Source organism: Mustela nivalis, assembly GCF_964662115.1.
Source record: "Mustela nivalis genome assembly, chromosome: 4".
Taxonomy (NCBI): Eukaryota; Metazoa; Chordata; class Mammalia; order Carnivora; family Mustelidae; genus Mustela; species Mustela nivalis.
In genome coordinates, this window is record NC_139023.1 from 112,438,071 (window position 1) to 112,461,309 (window position 23,239).

The window sequence follows — 23,239 nt, forward strand, 5'->3', positions numbered from 1 at the left end:
AATTTTACCTGTTTTAATTCTTATAACAAAGTCATGAGATGGGTACAACCAGGATGTTCCCTACATCATAGGATGTTCCTCTGAGGAACTCACACCATCATACAAGTTTGTGATCCCCAACATGAACTGTAACATTTTTCTGTTTCATTGACTCTTTTTTTCTCTTTCTGGAATGCTCCTTATGGAGAAATTAACTATCATTCTGTGAGAAGGGCCACATTATCCCATAAAGAGAGACCATATAAGAAAACTGAAGCTACCAGCCCTCAGCCAGCATCAGTTACCAGACATGTAACCGAAATGGATAAGCCCTCAGATTAGTTCATTTTCAGACTCTGAGTTGTCTAGTTGAGTCCTCAGACATCACTGAGTAAACACAAACCATCCTTCCTATGTCTTGTCTAAACTTCTGACCCACAGAATCGGTAGGTTTTGGCGGATCTGGTGATGCAGCTGGAATACTACCAATAACAAGTTCATTGCTAAATCAGTAAGTATCTTTCAAGTCTTACTTTTACTTGATTTTTTGAAATGTTTAATGTAGTTGGCCAAACCCGCCATCTTTAAATATTGTCTTTATTTGGTATGTATACCACTACATGCTATACAAGATACTTGGGTCTTTCTCATTACTCCTTATCAGTTGCCACTGAAAGCTCCTCTAACCCATTCCTTTTCTTAGAGCTCTGTCCTAGGCCCTCTCTGGACCAGTGGTCTCAATCAGGAGTTTACAGTTGAGAACAATTACTCAAATTTAATGAAAGATCTAATAGCAAGTGTGAATAAAAAAGATGCTATTGAAATTTATAAATATTAAGGCAAAAGTGTCATATCTTCATTGTGGCACATATTTCTCCTCTTTAATATATGTGATAGGTTTGTAAGAAACTATCAATCCCCTAAGTATTTTATTATTTCATTCTGTGTAATGACAATAGTCTCAAAAAAGGAGTTTAGTAAGTACTATTATATTCTAAAATGGTGAGAGTAATAGAATTAACTAGACAACTTTAAAGAATAGGGAAGATTAAATATTGAATAACAAAACAAAGAAATTCTTTAGAATATAATGAAGTTATAAGTTAAATCATTGCTAAAGATTAATTAACTATTAAGATGAAAGATAAGGGGTGTCTGGGTGGCTCAGTGGGTTAAAGCCTCTACTTTTGGCTCAGGTCATGATCCCAGGGTCTGGGATCGAGTCCCACATCAGGCTCTCTACTCAGCAGGGAGCCTGCTTCCCTTCCTCTCTCTCTGTCTGCCTCTCTGCCTATTTGTGATCTCTGTCAAATAAATAAATAAAAAAAGATAAAGGTAAGACAATATTTTTTATCAAAATCTTAAATTAATCAAAGTTTCTCACTGTCACTGAATATTTTTAATACATTAAATAATGTCTCTGAACAAAGAACCAGTCCCAACATGTCTTACATATGTAAATAATTAAACAGTGTCTGTTCTGGTAGTAAGCTACTTCATCCCAATAAGGCTATTTCTCAGAATGTCAGAGAAAGGAAAAAAAAAAATAGTGGAGGAGGAGGGGAAATCTGATCTTGAGTTTCTTGTTAACCTTACCTCTGACATTCATTTTTGGCTTTGTTGATGAAATTGAACCTACATCAAAAGATAATGAACTATTTTTGTGGAAAACCTGCTGTGCTTGAGATCCTCTAGGAAAGGGTAAGAAATATTCTTTTCTGAGCATTGCTGTGAAGACCCTTTAGAACACTTATTGATGTCAGATACAGAACATTCTTAACTGATTCATGGCATTTGAAACATATTCCTTTTTCAGACTAAAAAGCATTTTTTTCTCCTTACCTTGCTGTACAAAGGATCCATACACAAACCACATAGAGTTGTAGAGAGTAGTAGAAGTCATTGATCCCATTTGTAATCGTGGAGGATTAAGCCAATTCAGGAGATAGACCAGAAGACCCACCAGAAGAACAGTGCCAGCGATGCAAGCCCATAGAGACAGATCAAATGGTGCAAGACAGGCAAACATATCCACTGTCTTTTCAGCCCTTCGAAGTAGTACTCCCACTGAGTAGTCCATATAGCGTGTTGTAAAGTCCACCACATTCTCACGATCCGGGGTGATGGTTAAAGCAGAAATCCCTATGTCGGCTCTCTGAGAAATTGAAAGAGAAAATATTAAATGAACAACGTGAAAAACAATTTGATTTGTGGTGCTTCAGCCTGCCTCAAGGAAAAGAAAACAGATGCCTCCGGCAACGTCTTTAGTCTTTTTATATAAACTGAAAAACACTGCAGAGATTTCTTAGAGGCAAACTCTGTGTAAATTTTGCATTTCTCACTGCAAATCTTGCCCTACCAGAGTCAGAAAAAATTACCTTGTTCATGTTATCAGTGCATGTGAAATCAGTGAAGAATATTTCAGACCCAGATAATACCTGAAGGAAATTCTCTTTTTTCCTTGGGTCATTTTATCAAAGCCATCATTAGCACAGTAGCAAAGGCAAAACTTATTCTAAAGAATTCTTTCTGAGAAAATGCTCCCAAGATATATAATTATTTTCTTAACATGTAAATTATTAAGCAGGTAAATTAAAAAACTCCCTCAACATGGCATTTTGCTCTTGGTTTAGATTTCTTTGCATCAGAAGTATACATATATTATATATATATTCTCTCTCTCTCTCTCTCTCTCTATATATATATATATATATATATATTCTCTGCATCAGAAGTATATATATGTTTTAAATATTTTATTTATTTATTTGACACAGAAAGAGAGAGAGAGAGAGCACAAACAGGGGGAACAGCAGGCAGAGGGAGAGGGAAAAGTAGGCTGTCCACTGAGCAAGAAATCAGATGAGGGGCTCGATCCAGGACCTTGGGGTCATGACCTGAGCTGAAGGCAGATGCATAACCAAATGAGCCACCAAGGCACCTCCATAATTTATGTTATTAAGCTCTAAATATATTACAATTTGTTAGAACTTTCATATAGTTCTAAGCTATAATGTCATTTGCTGGAAGTCTCTACCATGATTTTATTGTATAAACCTCAGAAATGTTTTAATGAAAAATTAAAGATTAAGTAGACCTAATTTTTCTTGGAGTAACAACCCTTCTTTTCAATGTGTATCTCTTTAGATTCAGTGATAGCACTCAAAACTACAATACATGCTGTTTTACTTATTTGAAACATTTAGCAGAATTGCAGTGAGATCACAGAACAAATGGATTACATTTCAATTCCTTGATATGAGAACACACATTTAAATACCTAAAAGACATACTTGGTTTGAAATAATGATCCATGGCTATGATTAAAGCTGTGGGAAGCTCCTCCCAGACAAATACACATAATAGTAATTGTTTGTTGAACTTTGTTAGTATTTTCCTTTCCTTTGCATTGTTTTATGAAGGAGTGTAGAAACTGGTTTTTTGTTTTTTTGTTTTTTGGAGATCAAAACAAATAAAAAAACAAGCAAAAACAGAAACACAAAAACATGAAAAGTAACATACCTATTGGAAAGCAAACCGGTTCAAATAAATCTAGTCTCTAAAGTAATAATGGCCTCAAAACTCTTCTAAGCTAAATTTAAACTTCATGTGTGTTTGTATGAGTATATATATCTACATTTATACATATTTTTCAGCCCATATATATTTGCTGCGAGGCTATTTAAGTAGTTAAATAAATTTTATCAAATCCTTAAAACAAATCATGAATTATGTGTTTTCCCCTCCATTTCTTAGATGGGGAAACTGCAAGAATTAAGTAACTCATTTAGTTAGGCTAATAAGCACATAATCTAGTACTAAAGCCTGGTTTTTCTTACTCCCAAACCTGTGCTGGTAACCAGTGACGCACTGCAGAACCTCCTTTGTTTTCGAAGTAACCCAGATAGTAGGTGGTTAAGATAACTAGTTTTAGGACCATCTTTACCTTAAAAGAGTCTAAAATTTTGTGGGTTTTTAAAATTACACTATTTACATTGCAACAAAGTCATAATAATATAAACACTGTGAGTTTATAATTAACAAAGAGGTATTAAACTCAATAAAATTACATTAAAATGAACTTTCAGAGAAATAATTGTTATTGCTTTCAAACTCATGTATTTATTTTCTGTAGCTAGATACTAGAAATTAGGTCTTTTCAGGTTGAAAATCCACCTTGGATCCTTATCTCTCTATGAATGTACCTAAGTTTAGCGTGATTATTGTGAGTTGACTCGTTTATCTTAATTCAGTGGTGAATAAATATCTCTCCAAGATTCAATTAGGCTTTCAGAAGTTGTGTTTACTTTTCAGGACATTATAGTACTATGGATCAGTAATTTAATAATTGATGCACTAGTAACCCAAAGCATTTTATGACTGAATTAAAATCAGAAAATTTCCCCTAAGGAAGGACTTACTGACAAGTTGATGGAATACTTGTGAATGTTTGTCAATATTTTGCTGATAGATAATTAAATGTTTAACACTTAAATGATTGTGAATTGGAATATTCATATACTATTTCTACTAATAGATACTTATAAGTGTCACGAACGAATTTCTATAATGGAAAAAAGATATCTAGGGAATAATGTGTGCTTTCTCTTTGGAAAAGGAAACTGATTATATTGCATGTGCTAAAATATATACTAAACATAATAATTACTTATCATTTTCCAATGGAGAGCTTCCTAAATTCTGGTCCACTTTTAACACTTGGCTATCCTGTTTTTAAGGAGAAATTCTCTGTCTCCTTGTGGAGGGTATATTGGAATTATTTAATGGTCTTATTACATGTAAATGTACATTACTTATTACAAGTAAGTGCAAAATACTTTTATGTATAGACACAGCATAAACATATATGCACACATTTTCCTATCTCTGAGATGTGGATACACGTTCCTAAGGAAATACTTCACCCTCTTCTCCAAAATCAGTAATACAGTAGATCATTTGGCATGATAGTCCTTACTTACTTGTATGAAAGAAGTTTTACTGGAGCAGGAAAAAAAAAAGCCAAGAACCACAGACTCATAAAGATAGCCCCAAAACTTCTTGAACATTCCCAAAATACCGAAAATGATCAGAAACAAATGATCGTTCCTGCTCTCCCTCCCTCCTCACTGCCTTTCTTCCTTCCTTCTTTTCTTTTTTTCTTTCTGCCTTCCTTCCTATTCCTTCCCTCTCCCTTTCTCTCCTTCCTTCCTTCCATACTTCTTTCCTTCTTCCCCCCTCTGTCCCTTCACCCTCCCACCTCCCTCCCTCCCTCCCTTCTTTAATTTCCTTCCTTATCATTTATTATCTGTCTATTTATGCATACATTTCTATTTACTTGTCCAATTTCTGCTTTTCAAATCCTTACCCTCATGAAACCTTTAATCTTCTCAGTACTCCCTGCCCCAACTCTTAGAAGATGACCTTCACTGCTATTTTATTGAACATAGAAGATACCAGATTAAAATTCAGGCTTATTTCTATCTCTAAACTTATATCCCACACCCAATTTATCTATTTAACCTCTGTGTACAACGGATGAGCTGTCTTCCTTCCCAAAACTGTCCCTCCATCAGTAAACTTACCAATAAAATTCTCTTTATTTAATCTCCTGTCTTTTATGCATTAAACATCATCCTGTCAAGTGTAAATTTCCTGTGAAAAGATTCTGTAACTTCTTTGCATTAGAACAAAAATGAAAACAGAAAAGCCTGTCCTCTTCTCCATAACTTCTGAATCTGATTGCCTTTTCTCTTCTCCTTTTCACAACTTTCTCCTAAGATTTGTCTCTATTTCCAAACCTCCTGATAAATCCAGGAAGATTCTCTTGTACCCATATTGTTAAGTACTTTATTATTCAATGAACATAGTACTTCATAATTTTTATATTGCTGAGTCAAGTGGACACAACTTAGTGCTTATCTGTTTAGGTTTCTTGATATAAGACAGTGATGACTGTTATCTCCATCAAAAAAACTCTTTTCCTTGGATTTCATGACATTATATAAGCTTCTTTTTCAGTTCTTTTTTTCAAGTTCACATTAGCAATGCTCTGGAGTTAGGTCTTACAGACTTCTCTCATTTGAGATTTTCTGTCTAAGCAATTCCATTTATATCCATTACTTCCATTGTCCCCATTCATACATGAGATTTATACATTTTTATTTCTAGATACAGATCTGAGCTCTGGAATATAGACTGATATATGTAACTACACTTCTATCATATGTCTCAAAAATACCTCAGATTTAACATGGCCAAGACCATATTCATGTGTTTGACTCTAACCAGTCCTCCACTAGTGTCTCCTGCTTCAATGAATATCCTTTCAGAGAAGTCTTAAATCTTGGTGGTCTCATTATATTTTCCCATCTTATGCTTCCTATCCTGTCTGTCACTGTTGATTCTACCACCTGGGAATCCTAATATCTATTCACTTCTCTACTATTTCCAGCTCTCACCATTGCTTTTATGGGCTCATTAGGAGTCTACCACGGTTGATGAAATCTACCATCTTTCTTCTCTTAATCTTCTTAGAGCAGTCAAAGTAATCTTTGTGGAGAGCAAGTCTAACACTATCCACCTTCACAGTTTAAAGGTTTTCCACGGATTATCCTGCCCTTAGGAAAAGGATTAAACTCTTTAATATTGCCTATACATCCTTAGTTAGATGTATAGGCAATGTTAAACCTACCTCAACATATACACACTGGACCATTTTCCTTTCCAGCGCTTCTTCCTGATGCATAGTCTTTGTACATGCTATTCCCACCAAATGGATTGGCCTTCCTGAAAGTTCTTCAAGTAAATTCTTGTTCATTTTCGTAAATCAACTCAATTAACACTTCCTCAGGGTAGTGTATGTATGACCGCTTTTGATTAGAATAATAATTGTTATTTATACTATCAGAGGCCTATATTCCTCACTTCTCTAGTAGTTGTGACAGTTGTAATTTTACAAATATGTGTGATTCTTTGAATAATGTCTGATTTTTCTAAGCGACTGCAAGCTCCATGAAGGTAAAGATTATGACTTTTTTTTTTAATTTGACATATTCCTGGTATCCACAAGATTAGCCTGGAATAGATTCATGATCAATAAAAATTTGCTTTATATATGAATAATAAAGATGGAACACCCACTGGATGTTCACCATTCAGTTCTTATAAATTCTTCTTCTATTTTTTCAGCATTCCTGACAGAGAGAAATTTTTAAAGAATAAAAAGAAAATGGTAATATTAAAATTTACTGAGCCTTATAGCACTGATAAAAGATTTATAGCTTAATGAATAATTACCTCAATACTTAAAATAAGGTTCTTGGTTTATTAATATGTTTATATTTATGTTATTTGTCATAAGCTGAGATAATCAAGAGTCTACTACAGTAGGCCAATATTTTAAAAAATATTAATATATGTCAAATGTTTAATGAAGAAGTGATTATTTGAATTTTGAAGAACTAGAACTAAAACTGGAATATAAATAACTTTTTTCAAAACTATTCTAATTACACAGTCATAACATTTTCTTTTAAAGGAGATAAAAGACTTGCATGATGTATGTATATGGAGATGGATGTATATTATAAGGGGGCATGACTAATAAACCATACAATAACTGAATCTTACTTAGAAGCATAAACTGAGGTTAAAAAATATGGTTCTGAATTTAATCTGAAATAAATGATCATAACTCACACATAATCATTTAATTTATGCTTAAATATAATGCTAAGGATGTTATATTAATAATACTAATAGTCACACATTTATTTAATAGTGCTATGTTACATGTTCCACATACATTATTTTGTGTAATGTTATCATAAGTCCAGTTGCACCTTTTCAAGGTGAACAATTTACATTTGAAATATTCTAATTAATATAAAGCTTTGTGTATATATGAACAGATACCTGTTTTTCTGTATATCTTCTATTAGGTGTCTTTGTGTTGTTATCTATACATCACATTGTAAATCTGAAAAGATCTACCTAATCTTTCAAATACTTGAAGAATACTATTTTATTTCACAATTGGTAATATTATTTTAAGACTAAAAATAATTTGCTTATGCAATCACTCTTCTCAAGATACGATTTTCATATTCCTCAAACAACTGGTCATCTTCTTTTCAAACAGAGTCCAATCCATCAGAGTTTCCTCAGTTGATACGAATAATATAGTTTTTGAAAATTAAATTGAAGCCTGAATCATCTTTACAAGATGCAATTACAACATTGCCTTATACTAAACTTATGGTTGACTATATTTAAGAGTAATTTTGGTGTTTGTCTGTTTAATTCAATCTACTATTTTTTCTCTAATTTAGTTTATCACTTTCTGCTTTTACTTCCATTATTATCTTCCTTATATATTCTTTTGTTAAAAGTTGTTGTACTTGTTCTAGCTCTTGGAGGTGGAATTATATTTTTATTTAAGGTCTTTCATTTTTGTTGATGTGGATTTTAAGACTATGGATCACTTCTTAAATATTCTCTATAGACTTGAATATGTATGTTTTCCTAGGAAAGTTCTGTAATTCATGTTTGTATTTCTCCTTTCATCCATGAGTCATTTAATAGAAGCCTTTATTTCAGGTGGAAAGCCTTTTCTTTTTTCTTGTTTTGTTGTATTTTAATCAGAGAAATTTGTTTGTAATCTATTTCCTGAATGGAACTTAATGGTGTTTTCTTTCTTTGTTCTTTTTTTTTTTTTTTAAAGATTTATTTATTTAACAGAGAGAAATCACAAGTAGACAGAGAGGCAGCCAGAGAGAGAGAGAGAGGGAAGCAGGCTCCCTGCTGAGCAGAGAGCCCGATGCGGGACTCGATCCCAGGACCCTGAGATCATGACCTGAGCCGAAGGCAGTAGCTTAATCCACTGAGCCACCCAGGCGCCCTCTTTGTTCTTTTTTTATGGTATTTTTTTTTCTGTGATTGATTTTTGCCAATGTTTATATGTTCTTGAGAAGATATATTATCAGAATGTTGTGTTTGATATATATGCAAATCTGTTTGTTTATTGTTATTATTTTTATTTATATACATGCTATTTATTATTGTGTGAAGTTTTTTTGTATTTACTGTGTTTTTCTATGGGGTGTGTCTTTGTCACTTTCCTTCGTTTGGTTTTAGAAAGGTTTATACTTTCATTGTAATGGTTAGCTTCATATTTGAACATTTTATGGCTTCTTCACTCTCACTTTCTCCCCTTTAACCTTTGACTCATTGATTTTTCAGTTTTAAATGGAACCTGTGAATTTCACTTTTTGCCTTCATTATTATTATTATTATTATTTAAAGATTTTATTTATTTATTTGACAGACAGAAATCACAAGTAGGAAGAGAGGCAGGCAGAGAGAGAGAAGGAAGCAGGCTCCCTGCTGAGCAGAGAGCCCAATGTGGGGCTCAATCCCAGGACCCTGGGATCATGACCTGAGCCAAAGGCAGAGGCTTAACACACTGAGCCACCCAGGTGCCCTGCCTTCATTATTATTAATAATAATATCCTACTTCTCCCTTACTTTCCCCCTTTCCTCCCATTATTTAATTCTATCCTTCCATTTTGAGAACCTATGATGATTTTATATTATTATTTAACCCATTTTTTCCTTTTTTCTTTTTTTAAAAGATTTTATTTATTTATTTGTCAGAGAGAGCTAACACAAGCAGGGGGAGCAGCAGGCAGAAGGAGAAGCATGCTCCCCAGTGAGCAAGGAGCCTGAGGCAGGGTTGGATCCCAGGGCCCTGGGATCATAACCTGAGGCAAAGGTGGATGATTAACTGACTCAGCCACCTGTGCATCCATAACCCATCTTTCTAAGCTTGTCTTAGTATCAATTCCACAATTAAACATAAAAGTCCCTCTATTATTTCTTGGTTGAATGAAGCTTGTAGTCCAATAGTTTCATCAGGAGAGGCTCAAGTGTCCACTTTTCTCTTAGTGCTTGTATATTTAAAACTGTCCTGTTGTTGTTGTTGTTTTCCCATAGCCATGAAGGGGAGCTTGAATGGACATAAAATCCTTGGTTTACCTTTTCTTTTTTTGAGTTCATGGAAGTGCTTCCCCAGTATTGGCCTGCTTTGTGTGTTGCTCCTGAGAAATCTGAGAGTAGTTCAATTTCTTTGACATTTAAAGTAATTTGGTCCTTTTGCCTTGAGAATTTTTTGTCTATCTAATAATGTTCCTAAGATATATCTCAGAGTCTACTGTCCTGGATCAGCTTTTCTAGGAACCCTAAGTATATTTAAAAGTTCTTTCTTTCTTTTTTTTCCTGGAAAATTTCCTTAGAATATTCCTTTAAATATTTTTTCATTTTGTTGTTTTTCTTCTTCAGAAACTTCAAATATATACGTATATCCTCTTTGTCTACTTTTTTAAAAAAAATTTTGATCTTGTCACTCTGAACTTTCTTAGTTCTTTATTTCATTTTCAATCTCTTCTTTTATGTGTTTTCCTTCAATGTCATTTAATCTATTCTCCTACGAGCAAATTGTAATTTATGTCTTCTGATTTTCACCTTTAACATTGTTTTTCAATATATACTCTGAGGTTGTTGCATTTCTTTGATATTTTGGCCATCTCAATGGTTAAATTTTGAATATCTGATTCTGCTTATTTCTTTAAAAATGAACTTCAAATGATTGTTTGAGACATTTAATTTCATTTGGAGTTTAATGTCACAATTTTATCTTTTCTTGTAGTTGTCTATGTGAGAAGAACTTTGATAAACCGAAATATATGAGTCATACTTTCTCTTCTTTTGAGAGTAGTTTTGAATGGAATTTCTCCAATTATTTCTCCAATTATTACTCAATTTCTGGATAATTTGTAGACAAGGTTCCTTGTTCAATAGAACTGCCTTCTGTCAGTGTACTACCATGTGGTTCCTTTAATTAGAGTATGTTTTTTGGGGGGGTTGGTAAGTGTTGTTTCTGTTCAGTTTTAACAGGATTCTTAATTTTTCCTCACTTACTGTCCTTACATTACCTTCATTAAAACATCTCCAAGGAGCATCTTTTCTATTTTCCCTTCTCCTCCAGAAGTAATGTTTCTCTGAGGGTTTTACTTACCTTTTAGTCACTTCCTCAGAGGCAGTGTTGTGGTTTACTAAGTTCTAGGTTTGTGTTCCATGCACTAACACTTGGTATTAAACTTTTTCTTTCTGAGGGTAATTTCAGTTCTGTTTCATGCATGTTTTCTGCTTTCTTCTTTCATATGAGCTCATTTACATGTTTCGTCTTTTCTTATCTCACCCAAAGACTTGCAACCTCAGCTGGGACTCCAGTGTTATCTCTGTCAGGATTATATCTATATATCTATACCTATATTATATATAGACATATATATATGTCAAATATATATATATATACATCTACTTATAGATAACATGAAGAATGTAATTATCTCTGTGTGAGATTTTCTGTGGTCAGATGTGATTTTATTCGTATCTCTAGGTGATTTTATAATTTGGGACGTAAGGCATAGGAAGATTCAAATGCATGTGGCTACTGTACTCTTTCCCAACTTGATACCAAATGACACTTACTTTTAGTAATTTTTTATAATAATTATATGCATTTTACCCTTTTCTTCATAATCTAAAACTTAAGAGTAATACAGTTTCCTTATGTTAAATAATTATTCTATTTCTGAAATAAATCTTATTTTATAATATTTGATTATATTTTAATATGCTGATGGGTCAAATTTGAAAGGATATATTTTAGGATTTGGGGATATATCCATATTCGTAAGTGATATTGGATTTTTTAAAAAGATTTATTTATTTATTTGAGGGTGTGAGTGTGAGAGAGTTAGCATGCACTCAGGGGTGAAGGGTAGAGGGAGAGAATCCTCAAACAGACTCCCCACTGAGTGTGGAGCTCAGTGCAGAGCTTGACCTCAGGACGCATGAGATCATGATCTGAGCTGAAACCAAGAGTTGGCACTTAACCAACTGAGCCACCCAGGTACCCTAGATACTGTTTTTATTTTTGTATGGGGTATCATTGTTAGATTTTGTTGGGGGGATATTCTAGCTTTATAAAAGTAATTGAATAACTTTTATAAGATGTTTTAATCATTTGTCCTATTCTTTTGTGAAAGGAATGAAGAAAATAGTTAATAACCTTTTAGTAATTTATTTAAAACAATATACATTTTGGCATATTTGAAATACAATTAGAATTATTTTTTTGAGTCATTTTAATGATGGGATGTTTTCTTTGACAATAATTCATTTCTTAAGAGATTTCAAATTAATTATTATAGAGATATATTTATTATCTATTTAAACTTGTAAATATTTTTCATAGTTGTGGTGTAAACACTTTCTCTTTCTTAATATTATCTATTCATGCATCCTACTCTATTAAGCCAGACTTCCAGAAGTTCATTTTTGTTTAGGTCTTTTCAAAGAACTGAGATTTTTCCCTTTAATCAGTTCTATGAATTTATGAGTTTTAAGGTATGAATTTTTATTTTATTTTAATTTAAACTTGAATAGCTTTCATCAGATTTTATTATTTTATTTATTGAGTTGGATGCATGGTTCCTTATTTTAATATAATAATTATATAGAGTTTAAAAGCTAGCATTTATTTAAGTAAGTTTTGAGAACAATTTACTTGTAGTTCTTTATTTTTATTTCTAAATAGATTATATTTTTAGGTTTTATTTCTTCTTTGCTCTAAAAATAGTTCAGAGAGTTTGTTCTTTTTTATTTTTGTTCACTGTTTTTAATTTCCAAGTGATTTCAAATTTTATCTTTGTAGTTGTTTAAAACCCTGTTATTCATTTAATTTCATTGTATTTTGAACAGGTAATTTTTCAGATATTATTTATTTTCTATAGAAATTTAAAGTTTTAGGGAGTACCTAATATACTGTCATATTTTATAATTTGCCTATAAGCCTTCACTATTTACAGGAAATAAATTTATCTAAGTAAACTTTATTAATTGTGCCATGTGTATAAAATAAATTTTATGGAATAGAAAGAACTTTTAAATAATTCAGCTACAATTCAAAATTAGCAGATTTGGGTGTCTGGGTGGCTCAGTCGATAAGCATCTGCCTTTGGCTTAGGTCACGATCTGAAGGTTTTGGGATTGAGCCCCACATTGGACTACCTACTTAGTGGGGAGTCTGTTTCTGCCTCTGCCCCTCCTCTCCACTCATGGGCTCTCTCTGGCTCTCTCAAATAAATAAAAATCTATTTTAAAAAATTAGCAGATTCTATAGCAGAATCCAAACTTATGTTTCTTGTGAAAATTAGAATATGTAGCAATACATTTTCATGGATCTGAGAGGCAGCTGCCCCTTTACAAAGCTCAGGAAATCTCTAATTTACTTTAGCTCTCAGCATGCAAGCACAGTTTATGCATATGTACTTATATCCAGTTTTACTCATTTATCTTTACCTATTCTGTTAGGTATTTCTATTTATAATCCTCTACTTTTTCGTGCTGTTATTAGCCTAACTGATCAGCATGGTAAACTACAAAAAACAACTACAAAATTCTTCTCACTTCCATATACAAGCCCCCTTGCAATGTGACTATATACAGCTCTTCCCCTGAGGTGGTCAAATTTACTTCCCTATCCTTTTAATCTGGGATTAGCCAGTAATGTTTCACTGAGTGGGAGAGAAGCATTGTGATACAAATAGAACCTTGGAAGGTGTGCACAATGGAGAGTGTCCTTTTTCTTATTGTGCTTGGAACCCTGGACCACAATGTGAATGTGTACTAACTTACCTGCTGGAGACCAAGAAGCCATGCAGGGGATAACAGTAGTGCTAGTAAGTCTTAACAACACGTGGACAATCAGATGTCATGCATTCTGTTGAGCTCATGGTTTACTCTTATCTGCAGTATATACTCTTCCAAATTAGGGCAATTAATAGAATTTTTTCAGGGTACCTTGGAAAGCCAAAATTTCTTAGGACTGTGTTTTCCTGAAATCTGTCAATTTCTGGTTTATGGGAGACACACTTTTTTTTTTTTTTTAGTCTTTATTAATTTTTTATTTTTTATAAACATATATTTTTATCCCCAGGGATACAGGTCTGTGAATCACCAGGTTTACACACTTCACAGCACTCACCAAAGCACATACCCTCCCCAATGTCCATAATCCCACCCCCTTCTCCCAAACCCCCTCCCCCCAGCAACCCTCAGTTTGTTTTGTGAGATTAAGAGTCACTTATGGTTTGTCTCCCTCTCAATCCCATCTTGTTTCATTTATTCTTCTCCTACCCACTTAAGCCCCCATGTTGTGATGCAACATGGGGAGACACACTTTCTTAATTTAGAATGATATATTAAATTTTCCTCTGTCGTTATATTTATTTGGTCATATCATCTGAAACTTTAAAAAGGGAGGGTAGATGCTTATGCTTGCTTGAAAAAGTGAATAGAAGTCTCAAAAATTCCCAAAAGTTTTATAATAGCATAGTTTGTAAAAATGTCTCCCAGACTCGATAGACACATAAGAAGACGAATGTCTTGGCAAGTCTCAAACATGAGAAGTTAGTAAGTATTGTTGTAAACTACTTATAAAGTTAAACATTTTCCAAGTTTTAGTAGTTAAAAATGTGGGAAAAGGAATTTTCTAGCTTAGATTTCCAGTGAAATATGTGAGTTTGTCAAATAAGTTAACCAAATGAGTCCATTTAGCTTAACATGGAAGATGGCCCAATGTAAAAACAAAACATAACAGAAAAATGTATACACTACAGCAATGGCTATTAAGTTTGCCATCAACAAAAAATAAGAAAGCAAAACTAAGAAGAAAAGGAAATTTGAACATGAAATTGTAAAAGCAATGTTACAAATACATTCTAGTTTTGAAAGGGTCAAAATATGTAAAACCTGCCTATTCTTTTTTTATAAGTAGAAGAAATGCCCACAATATCACTGGGAGAAACACCAACATAGAAGTTCTATAGTTACCAGACCCAGGCTGATAAAGCTTCCAGTATTAGGAATTAGATTCGTTTTCTCTTGTTGCTCTGCTCTCCTCAGTATATAGCTTTCAACTCATGATTTAAGACAGTTGTTGAGCTCCGACCATTCTATTGACATTTTAGTCAGAGGAGGAATGAAGAGGATCGGAAATAATAAGAATCTTTCCTTTAACTTTTTCCAGAAACTTCATATCATACTTCTATTAATTTTCATTGATTAGAACTTAGTCACATGATCACAGTAGCTCAGGAGACTAGCCAGGAAATGTATACTATGGCCAGTCTATGTCTGGCTATAATTCAGGAGCTGTAGTACTAAGAAAGAAGACAATAGCAATCTTTTCCACATTTCCCATAGGTAACCATTGTTTCAAAATTGAGGCAAGTCCTTTAGTCTCTTTTCTATTTTTACATATAAATGTATATATTGTTTCCCAAAACTAATATAATAAATACAATATAATGTTTGAGTAATACACACACACACACACACACACACACGCGCGCGCGCGCGCACACGCACACATAGATGCTATTAGTCTTTCTAAAGGATGCAGAGAATTTTAAGCAAAAACTATTTCTGTCATCTTTAAATTTTCAGCACATAGAAAATGGTAGGTACACAATAAATGTTTATTGATTATGAGGGATTTCTGATGAAGTTAATCATTTCCCTTTGAAAGATTTTTAGACTGCTTCCTTTTTCCTGCCCATTTTAATCAATAGATATTTGATCTTACAACTTAGAATACATTTAATTGAAAATGTTTCTTGGAGCTTCCCACACTGATATTTCTAGAAATGAGTACATTTTATTATTTTAATAGGTGATGTTCTGTCATTGACACCCACCATAGTGACAAAAGCAGTATTATTAGTTTAATTTGTATGTCAGTCTTGTCTCTAAGTCTCTTCCAAGAAACCACATGCTATCTCTTCTCCAATATTCTCTCTTCACCAGCCCTCATGCCCATTCACACAATGATCTAATTTTAAAGTCCTTCTAGGAACAGTTTAATTTTCACTAGTCCCCAAACCCCAGCTTTTCTCTTTCAGTTTAAATATTTCAGCTTCATTATTTATATTTATATTTTATTTACATACTTTTTAAAAAAAATTTTTACCTGAGTTCATGACATTTTCTTTCTGGAGCTTACCATTATTCTTCCTTTCTCTGTTTTTCTGTATCTCTGGTATAGAGAATTATGAATATAAAATTCATAATTCATAATTTTATGTTCATAATTTTAAATTCTTGAGACAGGAGCTTTATTACCATAGTTTTCTGTCCCCCTATTTTTCTCACCACTTAGCCCATAGTAGGTTAAAAAAAAAGTGTTGACTTACTTATTCTACGTTATGAGTTAAGGGAAATATATGTTTTTTTATAACCCTAAATTTTGGCAGAAAAAGAATAGGTTTCAGGCAATATATTGCCTGAGAAAGTTTCTGTCATTATGAAGAAGGCATTGCCTTTATGTTTCTTTCCCATATCAAGCCATTAGGTAGGACGTCCAACTTGAGTTTTAATGTTTGCAGTCCACATAGTGGGGCACCCCTCTACATATACTAGCTGGGCAACCTTGTACAAGAGGTGTTGCTATCTTAATTACACTGAGGATAAATTTGAGGCTCTGAGAAGACAAATAGCTTGCCCAAGATTATAGGTAAAAAAATTGTGGAGTTATCCATGCCCACTATAGTGTGCTTGCTAAATTTGATAAAATTTTTTGCTTTTCTTGTTTTTATATAATGTCTTTCTCCTAACTGCTTATGCAATATTTATTCATTGATCCATTTAAACAAAATTGGAGGCGCTTGGGTGGCTCATTCGTTAAGCATCTGCCTTTAGATCAGGTCATGATCCCAGAGTCCTGGGATCAAGGCCCACATTGGGCTCCCTGCTTAGCAGGAAACCTGCTTCTTCCTCACCCACTCCCTCTGCTTGTGTTCCCTCTATCTCTGTGTCTCTCTCTGTCAAGTAAATAAATAAAAAATCTTACAAAAATTAAACAAAATTGGCATGTATGTGCTTTTAAATTGTCACTCTTATTTTTCAGACTTTTGATTTGCCCCTTAGCAATATTCATACTGGGGAAGTCATTAGGAGATAAAGATTAAGACCTGGCAGCGAATGTGTATGTATATGAATGAGCATTCAAAGCATCAGGGGCAATTATAAGAATTTGATACATTCTCATACTTAATAAGTTGGAAACTATTGAAAGGTTTTGGGGAGACTGTGATATGATCTGACTTACATTTTTAAATAATCCATTTGGCTACTGAGTTGCAAATAGATTATAGTAGGAAAAAGCTACAGCATGGTGAGTAGTTAAGGGGCCAGGGAAGCAGTCACAAAGAGAGAAAATGGTGGCTTTCATCAGTGAGTAGTGGTGGAGTGGTGAGAAATGATCATATTTAGGATATATTTCATATTGATAGCCAGAAAAATCTATTGGTGCATAGTATATGAGCTATGACAGTGAAAAAAAAGGAGTCAAGATAATTTATAGGTTTTGGGCTGAGTAAACTGAAGACTGGAGTTGCCATACACTATGACAGGGAACACTGTATGTAGAACAGGTTGAGGAAAGTGAAATCAGGTATTCTGTTTTGAACACATTATGTTTGGGATACCCATTAAACATCTAAGAGAAAATGCTGAGTAGGTGGTAAGAAATAGGGTCTGCAGTTCCAATGAGAGATCTGGGCTAAAGAAACAAATTTGGAAATGATTTACATAGATTACTATATGGTAATTAAATTCTTGGGGCACCTGGGTGGCTCAGTTGGTTAAACATCTGTCTCTTGGTTTCAGCTCAGATCATGATCTCAGGGTCATGAGATCCATCCTGCTTAAGATTCTCTCTCTCCTTCTCTCTCTGCCCCGTCTCCCTCTAAAAAAAAATAAAATTAAGTAAAAAAAAATAAAAATAAATTCTTGAGACTGGATGAGTTTACCAGAAACTGAAGAGTAGATAGTAAAGGAAAGTGTCGGATATATGTGAATCTCTCTATCTAGTCCCTGCCTTGCCCCTCCTCCCATCTAGTTATCCAGCTCTTGGAGAACAAGAACTCTATTTTTGATATTTTATGTATTCCCCACAATGCCAGCTATACATTAAGCCCCCAAAAGTATTTATTGAATGCTGGGGGAAAAGCAAGCTACAAGTTATTTATAAATTGCAGTAGTTCAGGCCATTTATCCTGTAGCATTAAAAAGGATTTAAAAATAATACCATTTCTGCAATTCCCAAGAGGGAATACTGCCATCTTCAAAGAAAAGGATCATCTGAAAGAGTTTTTTAGTCATGTGGAGACTTTTTCAACTTTCTGAAATGTCATCTTAAGGCTGCTCATGAACAGAGCATATAGAAGGAATCTCTGCCTGAAATGCCCAAGCTGCAAATCCACAAATCAATGAAATGCAAACCAAGGATAATGACTAGAATTGAGTGGATTTTTATTTTCATTACAGTAAAATTTTCAATCATTCTAAATTCACTTAAGGCCACTATTATAGATGCTTTTAAAGATCCAGATCAGGAGAATATAAGTTCTTTGTAAATGAGAAAGAACTAGCTCCCAGAAACAGTTTGTCTATGAGAAGCAAATCTACACTTGCTATTCTCTTAGTGATTCTGTGCCATATTAAATGAAATAAGAAATGGGTAAGAGATATATTCAGATATCCTCATACAGGTATTAGGAGCCTCTGTGGTCACCTCCTCCCTTGACAGAGTTGAGTCTTATTTTTTTTTCCTGTCTTAATGTTTTACTAATCCTGATACAGTTGAGTCTTGTTGGAAGCTCAGTTGTTTGTGTGTTTGTTTGTTTGTTGTTGTTTTATAAGGTTTATTCAGAGAAAGAGAGAGAATGCAGGGGGGAGGGCAGAGGGAGAGGGAGGAGAATCTCAAGCAGACTCTGTCCTGAGCATTGATCCCAGGAGATCAGTCTTGAGCTGATCGTGACCTGAGCTGAAACTGAGTTAGGCGCTCAACTGACTGTGACACCAAGGTGCCCTCAGTCATTTGTTTCCTAATGAGGGAAATCTTTATTTTAAAGCCTATCACTATAATATCATTAAATTACAAAGCTAAAATTCAAAATAATTAATACTTAAAACAAGTGAAATCTATAGTATCTAAATGGCAGGCAGTTATCTCTCAAAGTATGGTTCTATTTCTAAATATTCTTTCTTAGTATATGAATTTGGAGTAAATTCATATACTCAGTATATGAATTTAAAGTAAATTCCTCACATGAGGTTGGTATATTCACTGCTAGATGTGAGCAAATTTTTAAAAATCTAAGTATGGTTTTGATGTTGTAATAAAGGATGTTTTTGTTTCTTCTCTTCAACATTAAAGTTGCTCTTTGTATTTAGTAGATAAACTATTCAACATTGCAACACACAGAGAAAGAGGGGTTCATTCTTTATTGCATCAACTGCCTTCCTAGGCCACAATAAATTTTTATTGTACTCTTTTGCTTGTGCATATTTTTCTGTTTATAATTTTCAGATTAACACAGGATGAGCATCTTAATGTAATGAACATCCTAAATAAAAATGGCCAAGCAAGCTAAACACAATGCCCCAAGATTATGTTCATAGAACCATATAGAATTCTAAAAAAATTTTAAAAAAAAGAACCATATAGAATTTCATGGTTAAAATGTTCTTTGAAAATTACTTTGAATATCCTCACTCCAATCTTCACTCTCTTTTATGCCTGGAAGTTATCTTGCTTATTAATTTTACCCCCAAATCATGACAAGAGACAGATGAACATCAGGTAATAGATGGCAGTGAAAGCCAATGGTGAATTTCAGGATTGATGTATCCTGTAGTTATGTAGTTATGAGATTTTCTCATCATAACCCCAGTCTTTCTATCACCTTGGCTTGGACTGATGAAGTAGTCTGTTAATTTATATCCTATAACCTACCACATCTTTTTAATTCTATGCATATTTTACTGAACTGTGGTTTGTCCTTGTCCATAAGATCTCTTGAAACCTGAGAGATACTCCTGGACAATATCATTCCCTTTGGCAACTACTCTCCATTCTTTAGCTTTGAGTCAAGACTTATTATTCACTAGTTATCTGTGCTTGCCATCTATTAGTCCAAGTACTTAATGATTCAAGTACTTTATCTGATTGAATTGCTCCTTACTGTTTGTAATGTCTGCCAATTAAATATCACCTGCAAATTTAGAAAATTGCTCCTACAACCATTCACTAAGTCATTTGCATCTACATAATTTATTTTCTTTCACAGATTTCTTTTTATCCTTCTCCTTCATCAGGGTCAAAATCGTTCCTTATCAACAAGAAATATTGTTGGTCATTTTCTTCTTCTCTTCTTACATACATACAGCTTATACATCTCTTACATCTATGCCCTAGCTCCATCTTGTATGTATACACATGGAATATTTTTGAGCACTCATCATTCAGACAAATAACCATGCATTCTTATAGCCACATGTATTTTTTGAACTTCCTGCCTCACTGTAGCTTATATACTCCAGGAAACTCAGTTAGTCCATTAATACCTATTTAGTTGAATTTAAGAATTAAAGTCTTAGTCATTGTCCAATTTAAATTCTCTTTAAATTGGGGACTTATTTCCTCTGTATGTATTTAACACTCCCTTTGCAAAACTAACTTTTTATTTCACAAGGCTTGTAAGCATTTATCCCTGTAACCATAAGTGTGGGGAAGAGTTCTTTAGTGAATGAAGTTTCATTGGGGGATACAGATATTTTCAAGGTCAGTTTGCAATAATGGAAATATGTAAGGATTTTTTGTGATTACATGGCCTGTCTTCAGGCACCCCACTAAGAATCCTCTTCATCTATAAGCATCTATAAGCATCACTCTTTGTACACTGCCTTCTCCTGATCCCTGTAGGTGGTTTGTTCAAGAGGCAGCTCTAGCCTTCATCCCAGCTCACTACTCCTTGTCTAAGACCAAGGGAATCATTCCAAACTTAAATTCTTAGGGAATGAGATGACAATGCTGATAATTGCCACGCCTCCTGAAACTTGTTCTGGTGGCAGTGATAGGCCCAATTTTATGGCCCTCTCTTTATGCCTGATGTCTCCCCAACTGCTCCTAGCACTCACCTCTCCAGTGTGGATAGGAAATGGGGGGCAACTTACCACATACTCAGATCTTCTGAACTGTCCTCCCAAAGTGAGTTCTTCTGCTTTCTAGCTTTTTGGATTCTCCTTGTAGCAAAATAACACCAGCCCTCTTTATGTAGTCCCAAGTGCAATAATTTAGGACCTTAAATAAGCATTTCATGCATGAACTTCATGTTAATCCAACACTCCCAATTTCATTTTTATGATGGAGATGAGAGGGATATCTGTATTTCCTAAACTGTGGGGCCACAGACATCATTCATATGGGTTCCAGATGAATATTTATTAATTTCTCCTAGATATTTGCATTGGGATGTTCTTCAGGTAGCACAGATCAGAATGTCTATAGCCAAGCTCTGTATTGCAGATGTCCTTTCCTAGCCTGCTGTCCTTCTAAACGCTGTTTCTGGGATCAAGTGTCCATCTGCTTGTTCTCCTCTGCCAAATTTCTCACCAAATCTCAATGTCTCCTTTTATCTTCTCCAAGAAATAAATTTCTTGTAATTATATCTTGGTTTATTGATTGTTTTCTCAAACTCATACTTTTTACTAATCTCCTATTGCTACTGTTTTAGTTTAGACACTCCTTTATTCTTCTCTAGACAGTTGGAAAGTCTTTTCAGTCTTTTTCCTTCTTCACTCCATGCTTCCTTGGCCTTACGTCAGACATCTTTCTTAAATGTAAATTAAATCTCATTTTTCTCTTATGTAAAAACCTTTCATATTTTCACTGGCTAAATGATAAAGTCTAAACTCTTTAGCATGACAAACCTGCTTTTTTATTTATCCCTATTGTTCTCTCTCACATTCCTACTCATTTTTGAAACTTCACTCAAATTTCTTCTCTTCCGTGAAATTTTTTTTAGCTCCCCAGGCAGGGACTGCGACTTCCCCACTGTGTTACCATGTTACCCTATATGTACTACTTTATGGTATTTATCACACCGTGTTTTAACTATTTATTTATACATGTGACTTCTGTGTAAATTATGATATCTATGAAGGCAGGAACAATGTCTTCCATTTCTTTGTATCTATGATGCTAGGCATGGTGCCCAGAATATAGCACGTATTCAAAAACATATGGGGATGAGCAGATGAATATAGGGCATTCTGCTTGGCATACAAAATAAATACAACCTCAGCCTTATGGTTTCCAAAAATACAAAGAAGATCTCTCTGTGTGTCTCTGTTTCTGTCTCTGTCTCTTTCTCTCCGTATGTGTGTCTATGTTCCAAAAGGGCAGTTGGAAAAGAAGTGGAATCGATGTAGTCAGAAGACAGGTTTACCAAGACAGGGGAATGATTTGAAAGCCTTATGAATTACTTTGGGTTGAAAATTTAGGGAAAGGAACTGAGTAAGGACTATCGAGGCAGATTGAGGCTTAATGTGATCTATGTGGAGTGTGATAAAGCCTAAGAAGGAGGTGAGACAGATTGCAGAAAATGGTAGTTGCTTCTAAGGAGTTTTAAGGGAAAGAAAGAAAGAGATTTAGAAAGGGAAAGAAGAGAGAGGTTTTTGAGAAAGAAGTGAGAGCTTTTGAGAAGTTTAGAAGCACAAAAGTTTTTAGCCACTCCCCAAATCCTTCTCCATATAATCTTATTTTATGTTTTCTTTTCATACCCAAACTCCATCTGAAACTTCTTTAAATATGCAGATCTTAAAAACTTGTGTTGAGCTGTTTCTGAGTATTATTTTCCTCACTGCTATGTGGCTTGGTTTATTAAAATGCTTTAATGGCCAAACTTACACTAGAACTCTTTTTCCCTCTGTATACTGGTAAGGGAATTAAGAAATTGGATTCTTTTAAGAAATTGGATTGCAAACTGCCTGGGTTCGAATTCTGAATTTTCCTCAATGTGGTTAAGTGACCACGGGCAAGTTACTTTACCTTTCTCCAACTCTGTTTCATCATCTGAAGTATTAGGATAATAGTAGAATCTACCTCATATAGTTGTTGTAAGTATAGATAGCTAATAAATTCAAAGTATATAGAATTGTATCAGCAATAGTAAACTTTATATAATTGCTAATAATTATTATTTGGTTAATTTCAAGCTTTTTTTTCTTCTTTTTAAAATTCTCCTTGGTCCCTGTGTTAATTGCTAATGTTGTCAAATATATTGTT

At 33.9% G+C, this 23,239-nt stretch overlaps 1 protein-coding gene across 4 annotated transcripts in view; it reads right to left on the reverse strand.

Moving 5' to 3' along the window:
- Positions 1-23,239, reverse strand: part of GRID2 (glutamate ionotropic receptor delta type subunit 2) — a 1,513,029-nt gene that overhangs the window by 313,900 nt on the left and 1,175,890 nt on the right. For all 4 annotated transcript variants that reach the window (XM_082728077.1, XM_082728076.1, XM_082728074.1 and 1 more), the window contains one exon: positions 1,822-2,134. In XM_082728077.1, the coding sequence (XP_082584203.1) occupies positions 1,822-2,134 (313 nt within the window). The remainder of the gene's footprint in view (positions 1-1,821; positions 2,135-23,239) is intronic.